Source organism: Aspergillus pseudotamarii, assembly GCF_009193445.1.
Source record: "Aspergillus pseudotamarii strain CBS 117625 unplaced genomic scaffold BDV38scaffold_75, whole genome shotgun sequence".
Classification (NCBI taxonomy): domain Eukaryota; kingdom Fungi; phylum Ascomycota; class Eurotiomycetes; order Eurotiales; family Aspergillaceae; genus Aspergillus; species Aspergillus pseudotamarii.
The window spans coordinates 145468-173048 of record NW_022475089.1 but is presented as its reverse complement, the minus strand read 5'-3'; the positions used below and the strand labels follow the sequence as shown (position 1 = coordinate 173048).

Here is a 27581-nt window from a genome sequence, read left to right as displayed (position 1 = left end):
ATTATTTTATATTTTAAATATTCTTTACTAGATAAACAATACTTCTTTCTTTTAATATTCTATTATATTTACAAGAATCTATCTATTAACTAAATTCTGGATCTTCTATTATACTATCTCTCCAGAAACTAGAAAATTATTAATTTTTTAGAGATCTCCCTGTTCTAATTTATAATTAATATTAATTCTACTATAGAATCTCCTAGTAATATATTAATATTACTAATCTATTATACCTAAGATATTAATTTTATATAAGATTTCTATAAGCAAAACTATCAGCAGCTAGCTTTTTCCCTGCTATTAATATAAACTAATTTATAAAATAGTAAATTTTATAAACTAGTTACTTATTAGTATTATAGACTCTCTCTACTAAAACTATTTAGATAAAAGACTTACTATAGAGAATAGGACTATAGAAATAATTAATAAACTGAATAAAAAAATTAGTTTTCTCAGTAGTTAGTTTATTCCAGTTAGTATACTTATAACAAGTCTTAATATCAGTACTATAGAGACCAGTATACAGATTGATTTTGAGTTACTTATTAGAATAGACAAAGTTTTTTTTAATATTATTATCTCTCTTTTTCCAGAACTGCTAGCTTTTCTTTGTTTTTTTAATACTTATAGTATCAGTAAAAGAGGTTAAGTTATAGTACTTATCCCGAGCAGTTAAAATATAATAGTTAAGAATAGTATATTTATCAAGATTAGTACTATTACAGTTACTATTCTCTATATCAAGAGTATAGAAGATTCTCCGCTCTACTATTATTATTTTGACTTACACAGTTTTTAGGACCCAACTATATAAGTAGATATAAATAAAATATAGCAGAAATAGCAAGAGTCAGAATTTCTATAAAAAGAAGAAGAAAAGAAAAAAAATTAGAAGTCTAATAGTAAATAAGCTTAATATTTGCAATTAAATAGTTATTTAAAAAAAAATTAGTAAATATATTAATAGACTCAGAAATATTGTAATCAGAGACTTTTACAGAGATATTATTATAGTTAGTAAAATTAATACCAGTATTCTACTTAGAGAGAGAAGAGAGAAATAGACTCTTTACTAGGTCTAATTATTACTATTATTAGATTATATAGTCTGATCTGTCTGGATTATATATATTTTATATAGTTACTCTTTTTGTATAATATAATTAGTTAATTATTCTATATTATAATTATTCAGTATATAAGAGTATATAAAAAAGACTTTTTTATTCTATATTATATAGATTCTCTTTCTCCTAGTTTTAATTAGTTATTTATAATATATATTAGTTTAAAAAATATATAGAAACTAGACTATTAGTAGTATTTATTTATTATATAACTAATATTTAACTAGTATATACTATAGTAATCGGTTAAAAAACTACAGAAATTGTAGATTGTTATAGCTTTTATTTACTATATATTATAGTAATAGATTTTAAAGAGTTTTATATAATTATATAATAATTTTTATATTAATATATATCTTTACCTACTCTTATACAATCTCCTGTAACTTCCTATAACCAGATAAAACTAGTAAAAACTAAATCTAATTAATAATAATTTAGGAAAAACCTTTATTAATCTTATAACTATTTTTTTATCTCCTCCACTGCCTTTCTACTAAGAGCACCCTGAATTAACCTTTATAAAAACCCTCATGACGCACCCCCCTAAGCCACTATGTAATTGATTCCATGTGTTGCTCCAAGCTCCTTTGCCCGAGCAAGCTTCTCATCAGACGACGACGTAACGATCGTAACAGCCCCAGCCGCACGGGCAATCTGGAGCGAAATGTATAGCTGTTTATTTTTGCTTTCTCCTTCTCGTATTGGTCACAAACGAATAGTGTAGTCCGATCTATTATCTTGGCTGTCCCATTTGCACCAAGGCCGAGTTCAATGGCAACCTTGGATTCGGACCAAAGAAGGCTTGATACCTACAGTTGTCTTATGAACACAGCCTGAAGTCATCGTACTTCCCATCATACATGAGTCAGTCCGTCGGCCGGACATATCATAGATAACCTCGCATCGGAATTACTTGTGAGCGACAGTTTAACGTCAGATACAAAACATTCTTATCCTGAGCAAATGAGATCCCAAGGCCCATCTCATCGCAAGATAAGACAGTGGTGAAGCTCCTTATAAAGCGTTCATATTTTATACTAGCGCAAGAGACCATAAGATGTAGGACGGGATGTTGGCGATTCAACAAATACCGAGGGCAGTATTGGCATTGTGAAGCGGATGATTGGCTTTACCTGGTATGACGATCCCTGCACGTTAATTTATACAATAATAAGCATTACTACGAGTAACGAGTAGTGGGTGGTTTTATGACAGCTGTCCGAAAGACTAATTCTTTGCCCCGCAGACTCTGTTTTGTCCTCCAACATTTCATATTCCGCTTTACAATCTCAACGGATAGCTTTGCTCCTCTATTATATCGAAAGAAAGAAACAAAAAGCACACGATGGCCGAAAAGTCTTTGACTGGAGCATGCCTGTGTGGAAAGATCACCTACCGCGTGGATCTCCCCGCTGACGCGCCATCCTCCAAGGTACCCTAAGATCAGCATCCCTCGACCCATCGCCATACTCTGTGGGGGTTTAGATCCGCCCTCAGACTAACCGTTATTTGTTCACTCAGGTTGCTCTCTGCCACTGCGAGGACTGCAAACGAAACACGGGAGCCCCCTTCTCGTCAAACCTGATCGTCCCCAAACCCACCTTTACCTACACGGCGGGAACCCCCAAGGTGTACGCCCATCCGTCGGGCGATCTGGGGAACGAGCTCCAGAGACACTTCTGTGGGGATTGTGGGTCCCCACTTATCACGCAGCCCGGTGGGAGAGGAACCGTTACCGTCAAAACTGGCACTTTGGATGCCGCGTCTCGTGGCGACCTGGGCTTAGCTTTAGAAATCTTCTGTAAACGGAGGGAGCCATGGGTGGATCAGATCGGGAGCGTGCCGAAGACTGAGGCCATGCCGTAGCTGATCTGGTCTTGTCATATATATAGAATGATCGCAATACCATGGTTCATGATCCACTTTGATGGTATTTCTACTCGCAGAGTCCTCTCATCAATCCATATCAATGTGAGAAACAACCTCGGGTTCTGCTCGGTAACTCTAATTCAGGGTTACCCCGCGTTCTGTCATTTAAATCCTTATCAGATAAGCATCGTGATTTCCCCAACAACTGCCACCTCTTCCTTGCACCGGTCAAGATAGATACAACAACTTCATCCCACGTACCATCATTCAAGCAAAACCAGACAGCAACATGGCGCCCCCGACCTCAACCGAAACCGCACCCCCCATCACTCTCCAAGCCCGCCAGTCCACCCAGGAAGCCGGCGCCAGTAAAGCCAAAGTGAAGATGAACATCCCCAGACCGCCCGTATTCGAAGACAAGATGAAAGAGCGTGAATATCTCAAAGGTCGACTCGCAGCGGCGTTCCGTATCTTCGGAAAGAATGGATACGATGAGGGTAGGACTACCAGACCACACCCCGCTCTACTTATATTCGATTGTCTAGGAGGTTATGATATGATATGATATGATATGCTCGGATAGCTTACGATCTATATCCACGAAACACAGGAGTGGCCGGCCACATCACCCTTCGCGACCCCGTCGACCCAAGCACGTTCTGGGTCAATCCATTCGGCGTCGCCTTCTCTCAGATCAAAGCCTCGGACTTGATCCTGGTCAACCATGCCGGGGAGGTCATCGACGGCGGACCCTGCCGATTACTCAACGCCGCCGCGTTCATGATCCACTCGGCCATCCACGCCGCTCGCCCGGATGTCAACTGCGCCGCTCACAGCCACAGTCTGCATGGTCGCGCCTTTTGCAGTCTTGGTCGGCCATTGGATATTATTACGCAGGATGCGTGTGCCTTTTACAATGTCCCGTCTCTCCCGGTGCTTCTTGGGACCGATTCCTGATCACTGACTCATGCTACAGGATCACGTTGTCTACAAGCAATTCAACGGTATCGTCCTCGCCGAGGAAGAAGGCAAGAATATCGCCGCAGCCCTGGGCGAGAAGAAGGCGGCGCTGTTACAGAATCATGGTCTCTTGACGGTCGGCAATACGATCGAGGAGACGGTGTTTTGGTTCGTGAGCTTGGAGAAGTGCTGTTATGCACAGTTACTGGCTGATGCGGCGGCCGCTGGACGAGGAGGACAGACCATTAAGGTGGATGATGCCGATGCGGCCTTCACGTATAAATCTGTCGGTACGCCGTTGGCGGGGTATTTCAGCGCGAAACCGCTGTTTGATGTTATTCATGAAGAGACGAAGGGCAGTTATTTGAATTAGTTGGGTTTGTTTATACTATTGATGTCTTAATGAGTGTTCCTTCTTTTCTTCCAAGCATTGTTTAACTTTTGCTCAGATTATATGCAATCAAGCTACGTTAGTTTCCTTTTGTACAGATGAACGTAGAGAATCTCATAAACATTACGAAGTAGATAGGTAGAAAGAAAAAAACAATAGAAAGAAAACCTCCATGATTGGATTCCAATTAAACCTTGGGATGAATTTTGTTCCCTGGTGATATCTGAACCCGTTCCGGCTATCGACCATTCTCTCGGGCAAGCACACGGTAGATGGCCACAACAAAAGGGCCGATAGTTGTCATTGAGCTTCAGTTTGCCACTTCCCGTCTCCTCTTGTATTCAACTGTCAAGAAACCACCTCGGTCCGGTGGGACACTGACTCAACCGGGCGAGCCAATTCCATTTCCCACTTTGTTAGTAACTCAACCTGTGCGTCATACCTCAGAGTAGAAAATGAAGTATCGTCTCTAGCCCTCTTTTGCAATAAACGGTTCATACCATGACAGAGTCTCTGGCTGCGGTCTTGCTCAGATATTGGCGTGGAGAAATCGTTTTCCAGCATTACCAGGTAGTTTGCGAAGTCTCGCACGGTTTCATCGCGGTGTTGTCGAGTGACATTCCATCGATGGCGCGCCACCCTTGGCGTTGCAGGCCGCTCAATTTGCCGCAGTAGAAAGAAGCGAAACTCATCCCATGTATGGGCTCGTCCACGAGACTCGGTATATGTCGTCCATTCATCGAGGACAAGGCGAGATAGATGTCTCTTTGCTTCGGCAATCTTGTTCTTATCCAAAGCAAAATACCGTTTATGTTTGCGAAACAACCCTCGCAATTTGCTGACCAAGGTAAGATACGAAGATCGATCCCGACCATAGTACTTTCTGGGCACGGGGAGCCTTGGCAACTCTGCCTCCTTCCTTGGTATGATAGTGCCACTCGTGTTGTTATTACCTGTCACGGGGTTGGGTCTCGAGTCCCATGGCGTCGCATTTGTACCCTTATTCGCTGGTGTGGTACTGCCAATCGTAAATGGAGTAGGGGTATGCGATGAATTCAGGGCGCAACCGCCGGTCGGCGTCTGTGATTCTGTCGCTTGGAGACGGCGTTGAGCGGCGGCCAACAACTGGTTCTCGCGAGCAATCTCATTGCGTAACTCCAGTATTATGCGTTGGTTCCGGACTTGTGCCAACTGATTCTGTAGCTGGAGGATCTCTGCAGGGGTGTGAGGCTGGTCGACTGGGATTGCCGAATTTGAGGCCATGGCGTCTGTGATGCGAGATGCACGATCACTCAGTGGTCAATGTTGAGGTCGGGTTGTTCGAGGGGTGGTCCCCGTGGGTACCCAGCAGATAGGGTGAGGGCGGAGGTAGTGCAGCCATTCTATTATGGGCAGACGCATCTACGCTCAGAGAGGAGCGAATTGAAGGGTTTGTGTTGGATGGAATGAACTGTATTCACTGTTTCGGTGTTTCCAACGCGTCCCAGTTGACGTCACGTGGCGCCTGGCGTGTGGTCGGATTTCCATTTTGGGTTAAATTACTGTTGCGGTCTCATTGGCCAATCATCTGACGTGATGGCCCGATACCTGAGGCACTGTTCATCGACCCTTGGCAGTTGGTCAACGTTTTTCCTGTCATGGAACCATGTCAAGGCAATCAAATGTACGGGGCTGGTCCATGCCCTGTGGCGGATAATTTTCCATCAAGTCGGGCATATTCGGAGGATGTCTGATTCCCGAGCACCATGCATGAGAGATGCATCAGCAAGCATCTAGGTCTCCACCGTTCCAGCATTGATCCGATGAACCTCTTGGGTATGTATTGCTAGTTGCATATGCTACCAAGAGCTGAGCTGAGCTTTCATGTCGTGGAGTGTCATTTTGAGAAAATCAAGGACGACAGACTTTTTCCTCATCCCCGTCCATCAAGAATTTTAACGAGATAGGGCTAATGAGTCCGGAAACGGCAACTCTCTTGGCAAAGGAAATCCTACTCGAGCCACTATCGTGACTAGTTGACTTGACCGATCCTCCGCGATGGCACTTCAAGGACTAGTCTCGAGCCGACTATCAATGACGCTATACACCTTACTCTCCACCGCTGTCGGTGTGGGATGATCGTTTAACAGCAGATTGGACGTCGATCCGGATGTGATCGACGGCATCAGCGACCGTCCAGCAGACTGGTCGCCAAGGGATTGATTGGCACAACCCCTCACTGGAGAACTACGACTGTTACTACTAATCTGACCGTGTCGATCATTCAACCAACTGACTTTGCAAACCCTGCTTGCCTTCTTCATCGTTCCCCATTCATTCCAGCTTTCAAATCACCCTCTGCCTCCCCCTCTCATTTTTCCTTTTTTATTTGTCTTTTTCTTTTTTTTTTTCCCCCATCTCCACTTTTCCCTATCATTTACAACCCCCCCGGTGGTAACGATGAAGATACTGTTGAGCCATCAGTAGTTATCTAGAACCGTTCCCCCCCGTCTGTCACTAGTGCTGCACGGGTGTAATCATCGCCAAAGATGTTGGCTGCTTGGAGAAGGTTTTTCCATCCGTCGGGAAATGACGATGCGTCCAGTCCTTCCTCGCTGTACAACGAAAAATGCAACCAGCTCGAAATCAATGTCACCGAATCCAGTCCACCAAAAGCCACGGGAGCGGTCAAAATCGAGGCCGTCGAAGCTGTGGGCGGCCGGAAGGGAAGATATCTCCTCTATATCGGGTATGTACTGCCAACAGTCCGATACTGGTACGATCCAGATGCCCAATGCTAACCATCGCATACCGTTCAGCTTGGTCATGCTTATGGTCATCTTGTGAGTCTGGTGGGGATCTGCAAAGCCCTCGAGGTATTAATATCCGTTTAGCGAACTGGACAACTCGACCGTAGGGACTTATCGCAACTTCGCGACATCCGACTTTAAACATCTCTCGGTGCTGGCGACGCTCAACACTGCGGCCAGCATCATTACAGCCGTAAGTAAACCGCCCATAGCCAAAATCTCCGACGTCTTAGGGCGGGCCGAGGCATACATCTTTACCATCACATGCTACATTCTGTCGTATATTCTCTGCGCATCATCCAAGACGTTCAACATCTATGCGGGTGGCTACGTATTCTACTCCGTCGGCCAGGCCGGCACGGCCATCCTCAACTCCACCGTCGTCTCGGATATCTCGTCCATGCGCTGGCGAGGCTTTGTCTACAACATCCTGTACATCCCCTTCCTGATCACGCCATGGGTGTCGGCATTCATCGTCGACAGTGTCGTCAATGGCATTGGCTGGCGCTGGGGCATCGGCATGTTCGCCATCTTGATGCCCTTCTGTGCCAGTTTCATCATTGTCACTCTCCTAGTCTTCGAACGACGGGCCAAACGCTCGGGCCTCATCCTGACGGAGAGACTGAATCTCGTCACGTTCTGCTCGCGCATCGATCTGGGCGGCATCATTCTGCTCAGTGGCGGGTTTGCATTGGTGCTGATCCCCATTACCCTGGCCGCCACGACATCCGATTGCTGGAAGACGCCGTGGGTCGACGCCTTGATCGTGCTGGGCGGCATCGCTCTGGCCGGTCTGTATCCGTACGAGAAATACGTCGCCCGCCACCCGGTTGTCCCGACCCACTACTTCCGTAACTTGTCCGTTGTGGTCCCGATGGCGTTAGCATGCGTGGACAACATCGGATTCGGAACCACCCAGACCTACCTCTACGTCTGGTCCATGGTGTCCCACAACTTCTCGCCCCGGGATGCACAGTTCCTCAACTACACCAACAGCGTCATGCAGGCGTTGGTCGGGATGGGCACCGGACTGCTCATGTATCGGCTGCGGTCGTACAAATGGATCGGGGTGATCGGCGCCGCCATCCGAATGGTCGGGTACGGAGTGATGGTCCGTCTGCGCAAAAACGAGAGCTCCGTCGCGGAACTGTTCATCGTTCAGCTGATCCAGGGTGCTGGCAGCGGGATGATCGAAACGATTGTGATCGTCGCGGCACAGATTTCGGTGACGCATGCCGAACTGGCGCAGGTTACGTCGCTGATCCTGCTGGGATCGTTCCTGGGTAATGGCATCGGCTCGGCGATCGCCGGCGCGATTTACTCCAATCAGCTGCGTGACCGGCTGCGGTTGCATCTCGGACACAGTGTCGCTGAGGCCACCGTCGTCCGGCTGTACAACTCCATTACGGATACGCTGCCGGCTTGGGGCACGGCGGAGCGAAATGCAGTCAACCGAGCGGTACGTTCCCCCGTCTTCGTTTCCTATCGGGCTCGAACTGTTCGCTAACTTTCTTCCAGTATTCCGATGTCATGGGGTATGTTTCTTGGGGTGGTTCAATCACGCATGCTGACAATCGCAGGTACATCACCATCGCCGCGTTGGCGCTGTCCGCTCCCGTCGTCATCCTCTCTCTACTCGTGCCGAACAAGAGGCTTGGGTACGCACACATCCCTCATCCGATTTACGATACTTACTCTAACCACACTGCAGCGACGGACACAATCTGGTCCAAGATAACCAAAGCAACGATTCACGATCCTCCGACGAAACCCTGGTGGACGAAAAGACCTGCACCCGATAATGCTTATTCCGCGACAGGTGCGATGTTGATGCTGATGACTATACATTAATTTGTGTACATATGGGACTATATATACTTTTTGATACCTCTCCAGAGAACATTGCTCTCCTGCTCCTTTTTTTTGACCACAATCAGATCTTTCCTGGCGACCCAATCACACAGAAGAAATCCCTGTCGGGCGTGCCATCGAGAGCATTCTTAACCAGGTTCCAGACATTCAAATCATACGCCTCCCCAATATGTCCCACAGGGTCGAGGGGACAGGAGTCCTGCACGTAAATATTATTGGCGCCTTCCACCCACGACGTCGAATGCGGCGTAACCATCTCATCGTACTTCGAGACAATCACAGTCAGGTTATTTCCCGACTGCAAGATGGGCTGACCATCATTCAACCGCTGCACGGCAGCCCCGTCGGGACCCAGCTCATCACACGCCGGACAACCAAACGTACTCAACACCTCCCCAACAACCTCCCGGGAAACATTTCCGAAAAGATAAGCGAGATTATACAACCCGCCGAAATTCGTCCCTTGCGTCGGGGGCGCGATCGCCACAATCTTATCGAGGAGACCCGAGACCCCCTGGAATTTCGGGACGTAGAGCGATTGGAATGCGCCCTCGGAATGGCCCACGAGATTGACTTTCTTGGCGCCTGTTTTGTCGGCGACGTCACGGATGTATTTGGCGATTTCGCCGGAGGATTCGCTGATGGAGCGCAGGCCGCCGAGTAGAGGGAAGCCTTCGTAGGCGCCGTAGGTTTGCGCGTAGGTGCAATAGCCTTGGGATTGAAGCCAGTATTGTAGGAAATTGAGATCTTCGTAGTACGTGGCGCCGAGACCGTGGAGCAGGACGACCGGGTTCGGGTGCTCCTCGGTCAGTTCGCAGTCGAAATCATTGATGCCGAATAAGGCCAAGGACGGGGTGAGGAGGGCGGCCAGGGGAAGGAGGGAATGTAACTTCATCGTGGCCAATGATTATATTACTATAATAAATTTCAAAGGAGTGTGGGTATGCAGCCGAAGTGAAAGTACATGTACAAACGAAGGGAATTGGGGAAGATCTGTATAATGAATGTATACAAACGAGGAAAAAATTCAATGAACCGCGACCCATTCAAAGGACCATGTCGCCTTTTAAATTAAGAAAATGAAAACAAAAGCACCACAAGAACGTGCACCGACCAGCATCGCCCAGCTGAAGTGGACCTCGCATGGATCGAAAGACAAGGGGAAAAAAAAAAAAAAAAAAAAAGATAAAATAGTAATAATAAATGATGGATCCGATCAGGAGAATAGCGATCGGCTTCAGGAACCATACAAATCCATTCGTTAGGGTGGAGTCTTCCACAGAAGACGCTCGATCAAGGATCCTAACTCAGCACTACTGATTAGGGCCGCCGCTAGTTCCACACTATTGGAAATTGTTTGAGATGTTCCCTGCGTCGCATTGGTTCGAGCCTCGGCTGGGGACTGCTGGAAATAAGCAACCTGAGCCAGGTTACATTTCCTGTCAGCTGTCATGGCTCCTCTCCGTTTGTCTGTTGTTGAAGTTGAGTGTCAATTGAGGGTTGATACAAAGGCGGGAATTCAAGGCAGTTGGATGAACATTCAACACGGTCACGTTCCAGTCATCTGTCTTTAAGCTTATAATCTCCTTTCTCGACATACTCACGTATCTTCTTCTTCTTCTTCTTCTTCTTCTTCTTCTTCTTCTTCTTCTTCTTCTTCTTCTTCTTCTTCTTCAAGTTCCCTCACGGTACCATAAAACTTTGGTTTTCTATATCTTCTGCCACGATGATTACCTTGTTTTCATTACCTGTTTTGATTGTCTTGTGAATATATATATCTCTCTCTCTTTTCTCGGTGAATCTTCGGCTCATGGAACATTTCTTTTGATATATTCATCGTCTCAGACCACCTGAGAAATACACGTGATTGTCTAGTACTTGGATCAGGAATAATGCATGCTTATTCCTCCATTTCCGGTAAGGCTTTGTAGTCTTACCTCATCGACAATGCCTGAGATGCAGAATCACTAAAGATTCCCTCCACCCCTTTCGATGGTGTATGTGTAACTCATACACCTAAGACGCTCTAATGATATTAACAGTTGGATAGCCCTTTCACAACTTCTAATCGTGAATAGCAATATTTGGAATCCACACGCTATCACTAATCAACAGCCACATGCGCAAGGCCTCGTCAACATCTGCGAAGATCTGCCAGCTTGACTGTTGGTCTTACACTGATTCCAAGATTGCAACAAGGGTTTCTTCTTCAACGATCGGCCAGACACCATTGCATCAGATGATGTAGTGAGATATGTACCCCAAGTTTAGACCCCTCGCTTGCGTGTGAACACCGATATTCTATCACTTTATCGGCCACAAACTGCATTATCAACAACCTGTACCCAACCACCTGATAATGCCTCTTCGCCGTACCAGGCTCGTTACTCACCTGAGTGGCCGCTAGATGTCTCAAAGCGACTTCCGTCTTGTTGTCTGCTTCGGGCTCTGTCACGTCCTTGCCAACTCCTCTCAGATTCAGCATATCTCGTGGACTGACGACACTTCACCCACTCGCGGCAATTGCTTTCCATGATCGTACGACCAGCTCATGTCGAATACGCACTGAGCACCACAGTTCGTACAGGAGCATTGGGATTCAGCGCGCCCAGCTTCTTGTTTAACTCTTTCAGTTTGCCAATGTGAAAGCCTTATACACGGAGCCATTTACCTGGGACCTGAAGCCGTGGAACACAACCAGCATCGAATCGGCGACTTTTTTTGACAGGTGAAGGGTCCTGATGCTTATAGCCCCAGTAGGAACTAGAATCAACGTGGCTTTAGGGGGCTTCCTGAATACTTGTCTGGCAAATGAAGACCAACATGGTGAGCGGTATACCCTACCCGCACTCGTTGGCGAGTATGTCCCCACGAACGCCAGAAGCCTCCTCCCTTAGCATGCACCAGATGCTGATGGCCTGCCAGGGAAACAACTGCACCGCCTCAAAAGAGTCCAATGTCCCTGTCAACTTCACTTCACAGTCAGCTGTGATATCACCTCGGAGTGCAAGAACGCGATCCACAGTCATCGCTGCTCAAGCAACAAACCCCTCACATGGATAGGTTGTCTGAGCCAACCATCTTAGCGAAACTCAATCCTTTGGTATACATACTGTGCCACCTACGCATGCGGTTAGACTGTCATGATGGTTATCTATACTCGCTATCTAGTACTGTATACATTTCTTTTAGTTAAACTTAAGCAATCCGTCCGTTTAAACCTATATTCAATTTTGAGATCATCCATGCCCACAACTATCCACGGTCGCAGTACGCCATTCGATGTTGACCATGACAGTTAGTCATGATGATGAAAAAAGACTAGCTATGAAGATGTTGGTTGTCCAATTTTAAAAGCCCTGACAGGGGGCAGCATCTGTCTCCACTTTCGAAAGAACATCCAAGATGCAAACCCTATCAACCGAGAAACTTCGCAGGACAAGTTTCACCTAGCTGAACTAGGAGAGAATAAAGCATCAGACTTCTTTCCCTTAGCAAAGCGCGATCACAATAGTACCCAAAATCTTTTTGAAGGCGAAGTAAGCAACATGCCCTGGTTCTAGGCATTGTCTTACCGTTATGTTCCCATTTTCCATTATCGTACCCACCTCGGTCCTACGTCGCTACCAGAACGGGTGACGGTCCAGGCATGGGGGCGACAACGAGACTCGCATGGCAACAGTTCTGAACCTCCCACTCGGCAGGATGCCACTGAGCCCTGGACCTGAACCGAGAGCATGAAACAGACCCCTGAGCTCAACTAGCAGCTTGAAGCTGGTACAAACCCAGCAGTTCGATCCTCATACATGAGAATAATCTAACGAAATTCCTGACAGCCAGTAGCAATGCAAGGTCATGGACCAGCTAGCTATTTTCTTGACTCTTTATGAACTGAACTGCCGATCCTTACGAACCGCAGTACAACAAGTCTCTTCATGAGCTGGCGACAAAATTTTCATATGATGAAGGGAAAGAGGACTTTTGCTAGTATCAACTAAGTGCGGGTACAGAACGGGATAATAAAAAGCGGTGTCATGTCACATCTCCTTGGACATGGCTTTCTGCGTTACAGGGTATGGAATATCTCAATGCTGAACAATCAGGCGAAGATAATCATTATACATACCATATCATCCCCAAGGCAGATAGAGATGCAAGTGAGTTGAATATAGCTATCCTCCGAAGATTGTCACTTACTAATACTCATAACACCCAGATCAAAAAGGAACAAGCGACGAAGTGAAGAGTAGAACGAGGAGCTGAACCCTATCGTGTTTACCCTAGGTCTCGTTCGAGCGGCCATGCTCTTGAATGAGTGGCCGCCTTGACTACCCAATGGTTATTGAAGCGGGGGATCCCTATTTACAGTTTTAACCCCAACATATGTTGCCTTCGACGACTTCTTTCCTGACTTCGGCTTCATACATGGCCCGCCTACAACTCTTCGGTCGGTGAGTGAAACCACCACCGCGCACTCTGGTGTTCTAAAATCAACAGAGTAGATCAGGAGTTGTCGCCAAGTCTAGAGAAACTGACCTCTCTGGCGTCCATCTTAGCATTCGAGATGATGCCCAGGAAAACTTCGCGAAAGCATCTGCGAATCTTCCAAAAGGGTTCAAGTCACGTACCTATGGCCATCAGACTGCAGCTGTTGATGCCATCTGTGGGCACCTCGAGTACTCCCGGAACATCCATTTATTTGTCCGTGGAGCTAATGTGGAGAACGCCATGAAGGAGTTAGTCGACAACTTCGAGGACAACAGAACAAAAGCTATCGTGGACGGGTCAAATCCCATGGGACACTGGACAGTTGAAGACATGCGACTTTACAATACTCATATATCTGAGCGATATTACTGCAGATGGAGGAGCGGATTCCTATGATTTGTGTCTACACTACAATCACAGCTTTTCGGATACCTCTGAGAGAACGGCTAGACCATATGACGATGCAGGTCTTGTTCTTTGAACTGTCAAGCAAAAACGTCACCGATGTAGGCTATTGAGTAGGACATGCGGGTGTGAGCTGAGTGTGTAGTAAGGATCGATGTTGTCATCTTCAATAATCTGCGGTGCTCTTCCTAGATAGTGGGTCTTGCTGTTTTATTGAAAAAAGAAAATATGGGCCGGCTTTTATCATCTTACGAAATCATCTATATGCGACGTCCATTCGGTTTCTTTAAACCCTAAGCTAGCAGTATATCAGCCCTCAATCACCTGGTTACCACCGCACACGGTAAAAACACAGGAAGGCAAGAGACGAAGCCATCCACTTCTGGTGCATCGATATCGCTACTAAGGCGACAACTATTGAGCTAATTGAGTCATATGGCTTTGACTTGGGGTCTCCAAGGTTGTAGCTAATACTCTGTACAGCATGTCGTTTGGGGTGAACTCCTAATCTCTACGTCGGACCCGCACAAAGTACATTTCTTAGTTTTATGAAACTCAGAGGCTTGATGATTGATTGCTATTCACTATTCGACTTTACCATGTAGCAGTTGCCATTCAGTGCCTTTACGTACTTTGATGGTTTTGAAAGGAATTGATATAGTCTAGCATGGTTCTGTTAATGATCTTGCGCGGTTGTCCTACGGGTTGGTTCTAGTTTGTGTGAGTGTGTGAGAGTTTAAGCAATCTCGCAACAATGATGTCTAAGGATAGCTGTCATTACAAAATACTGGCTCGGGCAGGTTGGAGCGAGTAAATCTTTCGAGTCGCATGGCATGGTGAACGGGTTAAACATTCGGGTATAAATTAAGTCGCTAATCCGAAAGAGCTGTGATTATTGTACATCATATGAATTATCCTTATCGTTAGTCACGTCAAGACTGGCGTCCCTTCGATCTTAATCAGCAAACCTCGCTAGTGTAGGAGGGGAAAAAAAAAAGAGATCAACAACTCTTTACCAAGTTCATATCGCTCGTAACTTCGTTCCCACAAAACATCAGCTTTCGTGCCTGCGATCGCCAACATATCCATCCTAGTTCTATACAAGGGCCCCAGGTCATGCGCTCGGCGGTGATCCGGCCCGAGGGGATAGCTCCGACATCCCATTTCCCCATAAGCCAAGCGAATGGCGCTTCTCCACCAGTTTCAACACGTCGTAGATGAATCGTCTTTCAGGTCCGCCGTCGGGGAACACCTCCCAGGCCACGCGCACGGGGAAAGCGAGCCGGTTGATCATGTTGCCGGGTGCCGTTAAGATGTACCATTCGAGAGTCCGGCAGATGCCACAGCCCAGCGCATATTGCTGCGCGGGCCCCACCCGTTCGTCGTCCGGTCGGGTGTCAACTGTCGATAGCATGAGCCGCGAGGTGTAATATAGGCACATCGTTTGAGCGAGACGTAGATCGGGGTAGACAAATTTGGTCGGGGTGACGACAGCACCGGTACGGAGATCCCGACAGCGGAAGATGGGAAACTGATCGTTGGGTTCCGCGGGCACCTCCTTGGGCGGTCCGTCGGGATAGGCATCGACCCAGTCGATCTTCCACTGGAGGAACCGGCACGTGAGGTTGGTAACCCCATTCCATAGCGCCGCCTGTTTCACGGTGATCTCATGGGCACTGGCGACCCTGGACTGTCGCGTGGCCTCCAAAGCGTCGTATTCCGCCAACAGGGATGGCACTTCGACCGTTAAATCTAAAAGGTAGTGAAGGATGTCTTTCTTGGTCGTTCCTGTTGACCAGGGTACCTTGATCCAATCCTCCTCGGCAAGAAATGAAGGCTGACGCTTGACGAGGGCCGCCCCCACCTGGTTGGACGCGTTAGTCCACGCATGGATCGACATGGCATTTTCTTTCACTAATGGAACTTACCCAATACGGACGCAGTTCTGTGAAGAGAAGGTGCTCTACTCCGTGAATATGATTATCAGGTCCGCGGTGTTCGATTAAACGTACAGCGCCAAACACGTGCGATGCCAGTCCTGCTTGCGAGGTCCGTGCGACGCTCTAAAAAAATAACCGATAAGCAATGAGGGCCGTAGAATGGAAAGCAAGATCAGTACCTCAAAGGCCATCAAAAGGATGACTGTGGCCAGAGTGGATTCGGCCTTGCTCCGCTCTGGGTCAAACAAGGCATTCTGTAGATTCCGCAGGACACGCCCATACATCTCAGAGCCGGACTGCACGAATCGCGGGTCCTGAACAGACCGACCGAAGAAAGCCACCGAGACCCCTTCAAAGGCATCCATCAGAAGCGGAGAAAACATGCGAATTTCCGCTGCGCGTCGCAATGCCCCGGCCTGACCCGACTTGATATCTACTTCCGGACTAAAAGCGTCAACAAACCGCTCAATAAACACATCCAGCATCGGCCTAGATGAGTTCGTTATGCTAATGATCGACGAGGATGATGATGAATCATCGCTGCTTTCTGATGGGCTGCGGTTGAAATCGAAGCCCTCTGACCCGTGTGAGGCATAGTGATCGTTATCTCTGCTGCTATCGTCACTGCTCTCATCCAGGGAGCGTTGGTGGAGAAAAGCTGCATACGCCCGGTTGAGTTAGCCTCGCAGCTGCCCTGCACGGTTCTTGTCTGGCGCAGACGCCATTACACACCCACCTTCTGTTCCTTCCCACTCATTCGATCCGCTGGGGCCCGTACGGAGTTGAGTGATTAATCGATCGACAAGCTCCAGCGGGGCCGTGCGTATAGTCGCAAACAACCGTTGCAGCTGGGCCTGACGCCGCTCCGATCGGTGCCGGCGCTCTGGAGAACGACGCAATGCCAAGTCAGCGAGTCATGGTCCTATGATCAAGATCTGTCATGCGGGGAGTCGGGGCCACTTACCACTATTGTTCAGGCGGGCCGTTAAGTCGCGGATCTCCGCCCGCAGATTTCGGATCTCATCCGCTTGACTGATGGGCTGGGGATCCTCGTCTGTCCCCGGTTCATACACGCACTTGGATGGATAGCCATGAGCGCAACATGCATGACAGGGTTTGACGCGGTCGCACTATCGTGGATAGTCAGTTTCACAACACGTCGGGGTGGCTCCGTCGGGACAAGATTCGTTTTAGAGCCGATTGGGAACATGAATTAGGATGAAATTATTTTTTTTTAATTCATTTTTATTGTAATTAATGAGAGGGGGGAGGGCCGGCCAACGGTGATGCTACAACGAGAAGCTCAGACCACGATCGGTTCGGGACGTACCTTGACCTTGCGCAGTCGACAAACCCGGCAGGATCGAACCTGACGAGGGGCCTGAGAGGGCACAACCGTGGCTCTCTTCTCCCGAGGTGGTCCAGACACGAGCAACGCTCGAGAATCGTGGGTGATCATGGGAGGAATAAGGGAGGGTCCGATGGTCGCGTCGCGATCCCAGTGTCAGTCGGAGGGGATTGGAACGTCGGGGTTCACCATGGGTTGGAGCCAACGGTACGGCAGGATCGAAGCGAGCGAGATCAGAACGAACATGTCCGAGAGATTCCCTGCTTCGCTTAGAGCAGCGTTCATCGCTGGGTGACCAATAACGGAGCGGCCCAGGACGATGCCGCGTCAACGGCGTCCTGGGCGATGTGGGTTCAACGGTGCAACTGCGAACAACTCATCCAGCCCATTTCCCCTCCTTATTTGTTCATGAGTAGTAACGTTCCGGAACCGTTGGGGGGGGTCTTGCGATTTGCTGTCAAAGTTTTGTTGTTCAACAGTCTTGGAATTCTTGTGTTCTTTTTTCCTTCTTTTCTGCCTGTGGAGCCCGTGACTTTTGGCTCGCCTTCCGCATCCAGTAAGCGTCACCTTGGTTTTTCCAGTTGGGACTAGTGGAGTCGCACGTACTATTTTCCATGGATGCCTAAGGTTTAAACACATCTCAAGGCAACCCCGTATACTATATATAGTGGCCGGTGAACACTCTAGATTATTGCATTAACCAAGATATATTTACGTATCTGATCAAAGGTGGTGCCATCACCCCTGGATGTATCCAATACGTGCAGAGCATATAATATGGTCCATGGATCAAGCTCTGCCCATGTATGTCGTACGAAGATTACTCGTTCCCTCCATCTGAGATGCTCCTTCTTTTTCTCTAAACAGTATAGTAACTTGGTGTCTACTCCAGTAGTCGCTATAGTAATGTGCAACTACAGTATCTTAGCCCTATGTGCAATGATCGCATGGTTTCATGCCTGGTTAAAGTAAACGTTTAGCTACTTTATATATACTCTCAGGAGCTAATGACTATAGAGACCCTACTTACACTTTTCTATGCTTTTCTTTCTTTCTTTCTTTCGAAAACGTTATAGATATGTGATTACATACACAAAATATGCCTAAAATATGGTTCTTGCAAGAAAGTATACATACATATTGAACTAGACTTCAGGACACCCTCCATCACTACCGCAGAGCAATAGCAGCCACCACAACACCCACCACACTCAAAATCCCCGCCCATCGCACCAACCCGCGCTGGATATGGTACTTTCCCGTCCGTTCAATAGCCTCGGAATCATTGATCCTGGGAAAGGGTGTATCGACGGGAACATCGACCCCCAGGGCCTCACACAGCGGCCCCCACCCATCACTAACATGAAAAAAGACCAACCGATCCTGGGGAGCCACCTGCTTCAACCACTCAACATGCCGCTCATAAGTCTGCCGAGTGGGCATCGACGTCCCATACAACCGCCCCCACTGACCGCCTAACACGTCGATATATTCGACAAAGTGCCTCATCCCCGGCAACGGAAGCAGGACTACCCGCAGAAACCACAACGTCGACAGACTGGCAACCTGGTTGATGCTTTTCGTCCACGCGTCCGGATCACGGACGGTGCAGATGACCTTGGCGTCGGGATACAGTTCCAGGAGTTCAGGGACGAGTTGCGCGCCCGGCGCGTCGGTGATGGCGGCGTATCCGTCCAGTCGCTGTTTGAGGAGGTTGAGTGTGATCTGTCGGTCTTGGGGGTTGGGGCTGAGCCAGTGACGGAGGATCTGGATCCAGGATTGGATCTCAATGGGTGGACCCATGGTGGTTTGGGTGCCGCCATGGTAGATGGGTCCTTGGAGGAGGATGTTTAATGCGGCGCTGAATGATGCTGTGCCGGTACGTGAAAGTCCAGCTCCGATGACTTGGACTTTGGTCCCTGGGGATGGGGTCGAGGGTTGTTGGCCCATTTTCGGAGATGGATGCAGATGTTGATGTTGGGAGAGGGTGTTTCTTTGTCTAGATACGAAAAAAAGGGGATTGGATACTCCGCGCGGCAGAATTCCCACTCAAGAGACACGGTATGTGATATGGAAGGAAAGATACCCAAGTTGAAACCCTTGGCAGGCGCTTGATTAAATCAGTAGACACATAAGCAATTAGTGTAACCGCCCCCTACATTAGTTTTAGCTCCAGCCTTGCTTAAGTTGCTCCAGCATAGCCTTCCCAGTCATAAGAGGCCAATCATATACTCCAGAATACTTAGTGCCGTTCCACTTAGGTTGACTGGTTGGTTGGTTATGATCGTTGTTGGATATCTCAGATGCCGAGTCCAAGGCTAAACTTGAGTCTCACTACGGAGAGGACCGTCAACTGATTCGGAACTTGTTTCGCAACACCAGGTAGCGAAAGCAACTAGTACACTTGCGACACTTCTTACAATAGAGCCAACAAAAGTCAACTGAATCAGTTCTATTCACATTAAGCGCATCAGCTCATCGCTCGTCTAGCACTTGGTATATCTATCGTAAACAAAAGGCAAACACCAGGAATGCAACGATCTATTGACAATGCTGGTCTAATCCGGCAAAATTATGTTCGGGGAATATAAAGGGCAACAAACGACCAGATATTAGAGGGACAATTAGAGGAAGGGGAGGGCACGGATGGGCACCCCAGCCGCAACGGTGGCCTGGCCACGTTACTCCGCCTGCTTCGAGGCCTTGGTACGCAACTTCATGAGAACGTACACAAGAGCATACGAGCTAAGGGCGAATAGGGCAACAATGGCCGCATCGCGCCAGCCGTAATAGTAATCCAGCAAGTTGACGCTGAGAAGATAATCGCTACCCCGGGTATATTGACACACGCGGCAACCGGATGTCGCGTCCGCATCTAGGAGGTTCATGCGGGCGCCCATGCCCTGCATATACTCACTGAGGTACTCGCCGCATGTGGTGCCATTCGGGGGATCGAACAGGGCGAACTCGGAGTCCTTGCATTTCACCTCCACATCGAAGATAGTGAAGGTCATCATGCTGCCCATGAGATAGTTGAACGGGTTCATCCAGTAGATCCAGTACCGCCAGAAAGCTTGGATCTGTTGGTAGGGGACCATCACACCACAGAACGAGGCGAGTGTTCCGATGATCACTGGGTTAATCAGGGAGGCGAAAATCGCGTTCGGTGCGTAGGCGGAGATGAATTGACCAATTCCGGTGTAGACGAACTCATACATCAACATAACGAAGAAGACCGCGCCAGACTTGTCGGAGTCGGTGGGGAAGCCAACCGTGTAATACCAACACGCGAAGTAAAGCACAGCGCAGAGGCAGAGATAGGGGATTTCCGATACAATCAGGGCGGTCACGAAGGCAACCCACGAATACATCTTCGACTTTTTCTCACGGGCGTCATAAATGTCTCGACGTTCAAGGAACAGCGGCTGAAGTTGATTAATGACACCGGGGGCGACGAAGATAAAGTTGAAAATGGTGAAGAGGCGGAGCTGCATAGAGTGGACAGAATCGCTGATCATCCAGAAAGAGAAACCGTTAAACAAGGCGGAGCCAACATGAAGGGCCAGTTTGTTGTTGACATAGTCGGTATTCCGGTACAATGCCACACACATACGCTGGCTCACCAACTTGATCTGCATCCAAAGACTCGTGGCAAATTCTCGGCCGTCATCAAAGGTACCAGGAGGCTTAGACGCAGCGTCACTGACGATGCGGTCAAGCTCCTGGATCGAACGCTGGTTCTCTGGAGACTCCAGCCAGACCTTATTCCAATCGCGACCCTGGGAGAGAGTACCAGAGACAACATCAATCATATGCTCAGCGGGGTTCACACCGGGTGGGCAAGCAGCACCATAACGGCCGAAATAATCCTTGACTGTCTGGCCATTGTCACCAATGTCACCAAAGTAGACCATTTTTCCACCTTTAGCCAGGAGAAGCAGTGTATCGAATTCAGCAAACAGCTGAGCGGAAGGCTGGTGAATAGTAACAAGAACAGCCTGGCCAACATCAGCCAGTTTGCGTAGAAAGCGGACAGTGTTATATGCAGATTGGCCATCGAGGCCTGAGGTCGGCTCGTCCAGGAAGATTAGAATGCTCGGTTTTGACACCAGTTCCACACCAATAGTAACACGCTTACGCTGTTCCACGCTCAATCCGGCACCAACACGGCCAATCAGCGTGTCGGCGATATCATGTAATTCCAGAAGTTCGATGATGGTATCCACATATTTCAGTTTTTCATCATCAGGAACATCGCGTGGCTGACGAAGCAAAGCAGAGAACTCGAGAGCTTCACGCACGGTTGCAAACGGTTCATGGACATCAAGCTGCTCACAATAGCCGGCAGAGCGCTGGAAGGAAACTGGCAAGGGTCGTCCATCAACCATAATAGAACCATGGATCGTTCCTTCAGTCTTTCGCTGAGCCAATACATCAAGAAGAGTAGTTTTTCCAGCGCCAGAAGAACCCATCAGGGCACCCAGCATACCAGGTTTAACCCAACCGTAGACATTATCAAGGAGTACGCGGTCACCCGTGGGCGTTTTCACGGTATAGGTCAAGTCTTTCCAGGTGAAAACAGACGTGTTGCGGACCAGTTGGTTGTCAAGATCACCCTCCTCAGAGCTGCCATCGTTACGCTTCTTCTCTTTCTCGTTCACCTGGGATTCTTCATCGAAGCGGGCAACCTGCTTATCCAGCCTCTCACGCGGAATCAAAAGCGTGTTTCCAGTTTCAGAAGCAGCCTTCCACCGGGACGTGGCAATGATCGTCAGGGCCACGAATAAAACCCACCAGGCCCATAGGATACCGAAGTTACGCCAGACATGGTTGTGGCTGTAGGACAATGAAGCTAGATACTGGTCTCCCGTCACATAGTTGTTGCCTTGGATAGCGCCACCAACACCGGCACAGGATTGATAGTCGGCTACATTTTCATACCCAGGACCAGTAGGAATGAGGTTGGTGCCCACACAAGGAATGATCTTGTTATGGAACTCGCTTGAAAGCAGGGCATCAAAACCATATGCAAGAGGGTTGATCCAGTAGATCCAGCCAAACCAGGGATGCATCTGCGGCTTCGTGATCATATAGCCGGTGTACATGATCAGGGCGGAAATGAGGAAACCGGAAACCTTGGAGGCGCCGTCGAATGTCGTGAAGAGTGCTCCAACCGCACGGAACAATGCGGTCATAACCTACACAATACAATTCAGTTAGCCCATTGCTACACTTCTAACTTTGATGACTGGATTCCATGGGGGTGCCCTTACCATTGTCGTAGCAAAAACCAAGATCCAATAAGTGAAGAAGCCCGACGCACTCATTGTGAGGCCCACCATGAAATAGACCACAAGGGAAAAGATACTGATCTGAAACAGGAGGACTGGGATATCGGCAGCGATCTGAGCGATACAGAAAGCAGCGGGGTGGAAGAAAGCGAAACCTTTATGTTTGACCAGGACTGGTCGACCACTGAATGAATCGGTCACTTCAGACATGGATAGCAAACTGTTATAAAGCAACGAAAAGAAAAGAGCACCGGACTTGACAAATAGACCTCCCGAATTGTTGGGCGCATTGTAAAACAGGGATCCTGCAATCAAGGCCTGGGCTAAGGTCGACACCTGTTTGATGATAAAAGTGGCTTTATCACCCCAAAGGATCTGGTACTGACGAGCGATACAGGCCTTGACCTGCTGAACAAAATCGACCGTCATCGGGCTGTTCTTCGGCAGCTTCTTGCTCCTGTCGTGCGAAATAGCCATCTCGAAGTTCTCGGTGCGTTCCCGGGCGAGATCGGAGTCGGGGTAGTCGTATTCTGCCATCATTTGAGCACGGATGGGAGACTTTTCATATTCTGCTAAGAGCATGTCGGCATTGCGAGGGAATCGATTCTCATATCCGGGCCGAATCTTGCGTTCCGTGGGAACAGTCACACCAGTCAGGAAGTCAGCTACGTTAGACCCCTCGCGGCAGACGAAACCAAGGTCCTCCATGAAGGGCCTTGCCTGGGACATGGGCCCGTAATAAACCTGCTTGCCCTCATCCAAGACTAGTACCTTATCGAACAAGTCATAGATTCCATTGCCCGCCTGGTAAAGCGTTACAATAGTCGACAAGCCCATAACATCTGTCAAGGCTCGAATAGCTTTAGTCCACTCGAGAGCAGTGCTGGCATCTAAACCACGTGTGCTGTTATCCCAGCAGAACACGGACCCACGAGAGGCCATACATTCTATGATTGAGACACGTTTGCGCTCACCACCAGAAACACCTCGAACATACTCGTTACCGACCTTCGTATCATTTGTGTGCGAGATTCCCATGGCTTCCAGCAAAAACTTTTTCATTTCCAGACGATACGCTTCTGCCGACTCCACGCCTTTTGGGAGGTTGAATGGAATCTTGAGCCGGGTTGCGAAGTCCATCGTCTGACCCACTGTCAGTGTGGGGAAGAAGAGTTCTTCTTCGGTGTTCATGACAATTTGACCATGATAACGATCAGCTTCTTTATGGGTGAGCGACCCAAAACGGACGTCACCCTCCACCGATTTATACCCAAGTCGTCGATTCGAGAGCATTTTGAGCAGGGTCGTACATCCTGATCCCGGCCGACCTAACACGAGAAGCATTTCCCCAGGTTTCACGCAGCCATGGCTGTTCTGAAGAATCGAGCGGAGGGGCGGTTTGTTGCGACCATCTTTGATTTTCTGGGGGATATTGAACTGGGATAGGAAATTTTCGTTGACGGCGGCCTCAGAACTAACCACTTCGACGTTCACATTCTTCCAAGTGACGCCGAGTTCACGACTCTTGAAACCGGACGCCACATCTCGTTCATGTTGCTGTTTAACTTGTGGCATCAGGCTCCAGTCTTCGGCGCGGCTGACATTGGCAGGGCGGGGGGTTGGCGCAGACTCATCACCCATCACCGTAGCTGTACTGTCGGTATCATCTCTGTTGTCCGAAGGCGGCGCCTTCGCATAGAAGTCCGGACCCTCCATGGCTTGAGGGAAGCTTGGACCACAGTCAGACTAGAGGAAGCTTTTCGGTGAGGTACACACCGAGAAAAGAAATCTTCCATCACGAGGATGGGACGGGCAACGAAGTATATAAGCCCATTGCTCTCGGGTGGGTCTGGGGGCTTGAAACCAGGCCTGCACCGAGTTCACATTTAAGCGACCCACCAGGCATGGATCGAGGCTCCAGCAAACTCCATAGTTTATTGGGATTTATCATTCGTTAGCGGCCTCATCTTACTCAAACGTGGCCGCCATCAAGTCATTGTCGCGGGAAAAGGAGTAAAACAGGTCGACCTTCCGAGCTGTGGGGCCTAAAGCCAGTGGTTATCTCCGACAGGTCTGCGCCGTTTTAAACCAATCAACGGCTGGAGCAGGGGAAACGTTCAAGCTTACATGCAAGTCCCTTCCAGAATTTGCGTGTCAAGCAGCAAACTCATTTGTCGATCAGGATCTTAGTGTTGGATAGTTTGGGTTCGGAGTCCGGTCTTCTACTGACCGATCGGGGCCAATCTCATTTTTCCTTCCGATGACTCAGCGGCTGTTGGCCCATCGGCGTTTTTGATTGGCTCCTTCAAGCTCTTCAAAGTCCGAACACTTCCGCTGAGTCAAGCGGGACCTTCCCTTTTAGGTTTAGAGTTGTTGTAAGCTGTCTCCCGACGTCCTGTCAATTTTCCATCTGATATCTTGATCGTCTCGGCTGTGGCGCAGAAATTTTCCTTTGTCATTTTCTGTTTTTTTCCTATTTGCCCCTTTGAAGTTTGTTGTCTACCTAATCTTTTCTATTCTCGCCTCAGCCCGATTGTTAAGCGGCTATAGCCACGTTCCTGTTCCTATCTATATTCCGGGAAAAGTCACCACCACCACCATGACGGAACCCTGGAGCCTGTGACTTTGTCGAAAGAGAAAACAAAAAGCGCTCTAACATTGAAATTGGGGGATCATCGATAACTTGACATGTCGACTTCCAGGTAATCATCTACGCAAGTACCGTGCAGCGTCTGTCTCTGTTTCATAAATCTCAACTATCAACTTCAACTAGATGAGACGGTGAACCTGCGCAAGTAATGATTCGCTACGATAGCAAACTCTCAGTCTGTATCGTGACTCACCTTCATCCCTCACATAGAGCATGAATTCTCACACATGCCAAGACTAATCTTATTGGTAATCTATGTCGTAAAAGACCCCATCTCTCGTGTTTAGTTGACACCGACGCTCCGATATTCTATTAATATACGGATTCTTTCGCTTTTTTCCCTTTTTTCTTTGTCATCCATTCTAGTTAGGGCATTGATGAATGTTCGGGCCATGTGGGCAGCTTCCGACACTATTCCTTATAGGGTTAGGCTTGCGAATGGACAGGATCGCGGCCTGCTTCTAGAACGTGATTCTTCTTCTTCTTGTCCCTTCCGATACGTACTCATGTGAACTCGAATTAGCTCATATACATGGTAGCAATCAGTATGACGCTATCGCATAACCAGCTGGTAATTCAACAAAGATTGATTAGTAGTGCTTTACAAAAGCATTAACTCCGGGGAATCCTCCGAGTGCATGCTAAGTCCTCTGTGTGGGCTATCCACCTTGTGGTTTTACAGAACAAGGAGACTACAGAGAGGTCTCCTATACTTCCACTCTTAGTTTCAGAGCTGTTCTGCGGCACTCAATGCTGCCTCGTGCAATTTGACAAGCTCATTGAAGACAACCCCGTTCTCAAGGCTTAGCAGCAACTGCATGCCCCTTGAGGTATGGTTCCAATCCATCAGAAAGGACTATTGTCACGAAGCAGGGTTTCAAGGACTCTTAGGGTAATCACCCAAGTCATAGAAAGCACCCACTTCTCCAGTAGCTATGTAGTGTAAAATCTACCTCACCGCTCTTTGACTACGGATGGACATAGTCGGCGTATCAGGCAGATCACAAGAACATACGGAGTAGTTTCAGAGTCGTCAATGTCATTATTTCTTCTCGCAGTCTGTCTATATGGTGATTGCTTGCCAGAGCCTTTGGCCATGGAGTCCACCCTCGTTCAAGAAACTCACAGCGACATATATAACGTCAGACATAGCAGCATGATGCAAGGGTGTTTGCCCTTCATGGCCCCCACTATTGGGCAATACGGGAAACCCCCTGGAGCCACGTGCAGAGGTGCATTTACGGAACGGGCGTTCGTGTTTACTATGAGATGGACTAGTGAGTCCCAATCGTAATTTGCCCTATTCGAGTCAAAAACCAAGGATATGCCGGCGACTTTCTGAAACACCGCCGTCTCATGCCGAATTCGAGAACCCCATTAAAGCCGACTGGAAGACAGACCTTGAGCATATGAATATTCTAAATGTCATGCACGAATGAAACCCTCACATTAAAGAGCCCGGGTCGAGAGTTTAACGCCTCCACTCAATTCTAGACCAGGCCAGATATACACAACTCTCTATATCCATACATCTCATCATAAGAATAACAGCCCAGGTAAAGTCCACTCACAGCACAATCTCCCCTTCGCCATCAGGTCTCTCAAACCCAGTAAGATACCGTTCCAGAATCTCCTCCGTCACATAAAACGCCGAGTCCCCATCCTTATCAACCCGCTCATTCCGAGCGCGAACCCTCCGTCGGAGTTCCGCAGCATCAACATCCAAAAACACCAGTGCCCATCTTCCTCCTGACCCCTCAATTAACCTCTTCCACTCCTCACGTACCTCACGATATGCAAACGAAAAATCCAGCACGATATCTACCTGTCCTCCGGTCAATGCGGAGATAAGTTCAGTCCGGAGTGCTTCTTCGGCTTCGAGTTGGTATTCTTCGTACTGATCTCGGGGATAGTCAATATCCCAGAGGCCGTGGTGAGAATAAACGTAGGAGTCGATGGAGAGACGGTAGAAGGATGGATACGCGGAGACGATTGAGTGGGCTAGTGTTGACTTTCCGGAACCTGGTGACAAATTAGCTCCTGGAGTGTGGGTAGCAATGTCAAGAAATGGGGTTCTACCTGCGATGCCGCAGGTCATTAGAACTATTGGTCGGGGATCAGCTGCTGTGCGGCATAGCTGAGGATGAAGTTGTGCATGTGCATGGTCGGTTTGGGGGCTTATGATGCTGACGGGAGTAGATGGCATTGTTGTGGTTTGTAGAAGATTAAGCTATGGACCTATGGACATTGGTAGGAGATTATCATGTGTACATAGGCGTTTTCTGTACAATTCGGAAGGACTCAATAGCCCGTGGTTGAAGCGAGTTATTGATTAGTTATTCTAGGGCATGGGCTGCATCGTGAGTCATCGGGTAGATTAAGCCTATCAACTTTAAGTGTCCAAAGTCTCATGATGATGGTTGGATTTGGTGCTTCAGG

The 27581-nt window shown here is 48.3% G+C and overlaps 10 protein-coding genes across 10 annotated transcripts; 4 read left to right on the top strand and 6 right to left on the bottom strand.

Moving 5' to 3' along the window:
• The first annotated feature begins 2233 nt into the window (after positions 1 to 2233).
• BDV38DRAFT_199512 (GFA family protein) lies at positions 2234 to 3151 on the top strand. Its single transcript, XM_032052422.1, has 3 exons — positions 2234 to 2275; positions 2386 to 2571; positions 2661 to 3151. Exons 2-3 carry the CDS (start codon positions 2485 to 2487, stop codon positions 3003 to 3005), a joined length of 432 nt encoding a protein of 143 aa, XP_031908958.1. The 5' UTR covers positions 2234 to 2275; positions 2386 to 2484; the 3' UTR covers positions 3006 to 3151.
• A 146-nt stretch (positions 3152 to 3297) lies between these two features.
• Positions 3298 to 4341, top strand: BDV38DRAFT_287369 (class II aldolase/adducin family protein; the record flags this gene model as incomplete). The annotated part of the gene is made up of 3 exons (XM_032060853.1): positions 3298 to 3505; positions 3619 to 3926; positions 3985 to 4341. 3 exons carry the CDS (start codon positions 3298 to 3300, stop codon positions 4339 to 4341), a joined length of 873 nt encoding a protein of 290 aa, XP_031908957.1.
• Positions 4337 to 6013, bottom strand: BDV38DRAFT_199376 (uncharacterized protein). Its single transcript, XM_032052421.1, has one exon. It carries the CDS (start codon positions 5620 to 5622, stop codon positions 4708 to 4710), a length of 915 nt encoding a protein of 304 aa, XP_031908956.1. The 5' UTR covers positions 5623 to 6013; the 3' UTR covers positions 4337 to 4707.
• Positions 6014 to 6887: 874 nt separating this feature from the next.
• Positions 6888 to 8950, top strand: BDV38DRAFT_287367 (putative siderochrome-iron transporter; the record flags this gene model as incomplete). Its single annotated transcript, XM_032060852.1, has 6 exons — positions 6888 to 7087; positions 7158 to 7181; positions 7233 to 8607; positions 8667 to 8683; positions 8729 to 8806; positions 8860 to 8950. 6 exons carry the CDS (start codon positions 6888 to 6890, stop codon positions 8948 to 8950), a joined length of 1785 nt encoding a protein of 594 aa, XP_031908955.1.
• Positions 8869 to 10003, bottom strand: BDV38DRAFT_199372 (esterase/lipase family protein). The gene has a single exon (XM_032052420.1). It carries the CDS (start codon positions 9913 to 9915, stop codon positions 9082 to 9084), a length of 834 nt encoding a protein of 277 aa, XP_031908954.1. The 5' UTR covers positions 9916 to 10003; the 3' UTR covers positions 8869 to 9081.
• Positions 10004 to 14361: 4358 nt separating this feature from the next.
• BDV38DRAFT_260178 (Zn(II)2Cys6 transcription factor domain-containing protein) lies at positions 14362 to 17801 on the bottom strand. The gene is made up of 6 exons (XM_032055889.1): positions 17184 to 17801; positions 16818 to 16983; positions 16590 to 16736; positions 16033 to 16511; positions 15842 to 15976; positions 14362 to 15777 (listed from the first exon to the last, which is right to left on the bottom strand). Exons 1-6 carry the CDS (start codon positions 17310 to 17312, stop codon positions 15028 to 15030), a joined length of 1806 nt encoding a protein of 601 aa, XP_031908953.1. The 5' UTR covers positions 17313 to 17801; the 3' UTR covers positions 14362 to 15027.
• A 59-nt stretch (positions 17802 to 17860) lies between these two features.
• On the top strand, positions 17861 to 18223 carry BDV38DRAFT_260174 (uncharacterized protein; the record flags this gene model as incomplete). The annotated part of the gene is made up of 1 exon (XM_032055888.1): positions 17861 to 18223. A coding segment is annotated over exon 1 (190 nt), but the record flags the coding sequence as incomplete, so codon positions are not given.
• A 148-nt stretch (positions 18224 to 18371) lies between these two features.
• Positions 18372 to 19151, bottom strand: BDV38DRAFT_287363 (sulfotransferase family protein; the record flags this gene model as incomplete). Its single annotated transcript, XM_032060851.1, has 1 exon — positions 18372 to 19151. One exon carries the CDS (start codon positions 19149 to 19151, stop codon positions 18372 to 18374), a length of 780 nt encoding a protein of 259 aa, XP_031908951.1.
• A 731-nt stretch (positions 19152 to 19882) lies between these two features.
• BDV38DRAFT_287362 (putative ABC multidrug transporter) lies at positions 19883 to 24208 on the bottom strand (the record flags this gene model as incomplete). The annotated part of the gene is made up of 2 exons (XM_032060850.1): positions 19883 to 22399; positions 22475 to 24208. The coding sequence occupies 2 exons, from the start codon at positions 24206 to 24208 to the stop codon at positions 19883 to 19885; spliced, it is 4251 nt and encodes a 1416-aa protein (XP_031908950.1).
• Positions 24209 to 26572: 2364 nt separating this feature from the next.
• Positions 26573 to 27438, bottom strand: BDV38DRAFT_199294 (AAA family ATPase). The gene is made up of 2 exons (XM_032052418.1): positions 27222 to 27438; positions 26573 to 27164 (listed from the first exon to the last, which is right to left on the bottom strand). The coding sequence occupies exons 1-2, from the start codon at positions 27346 to 27348 to the stop codon at positions 26710 to 26712; spliced, it is 582 nt and encodes a 193-aa protein (XP_031908949.1). The 5' UTR covers positions 27349 to 27438; the 3' UTR covers positions 26573 to 26709.
• Between the last annotated feature and the right edge of the window lie 143 nt (positions 27439 to 27581).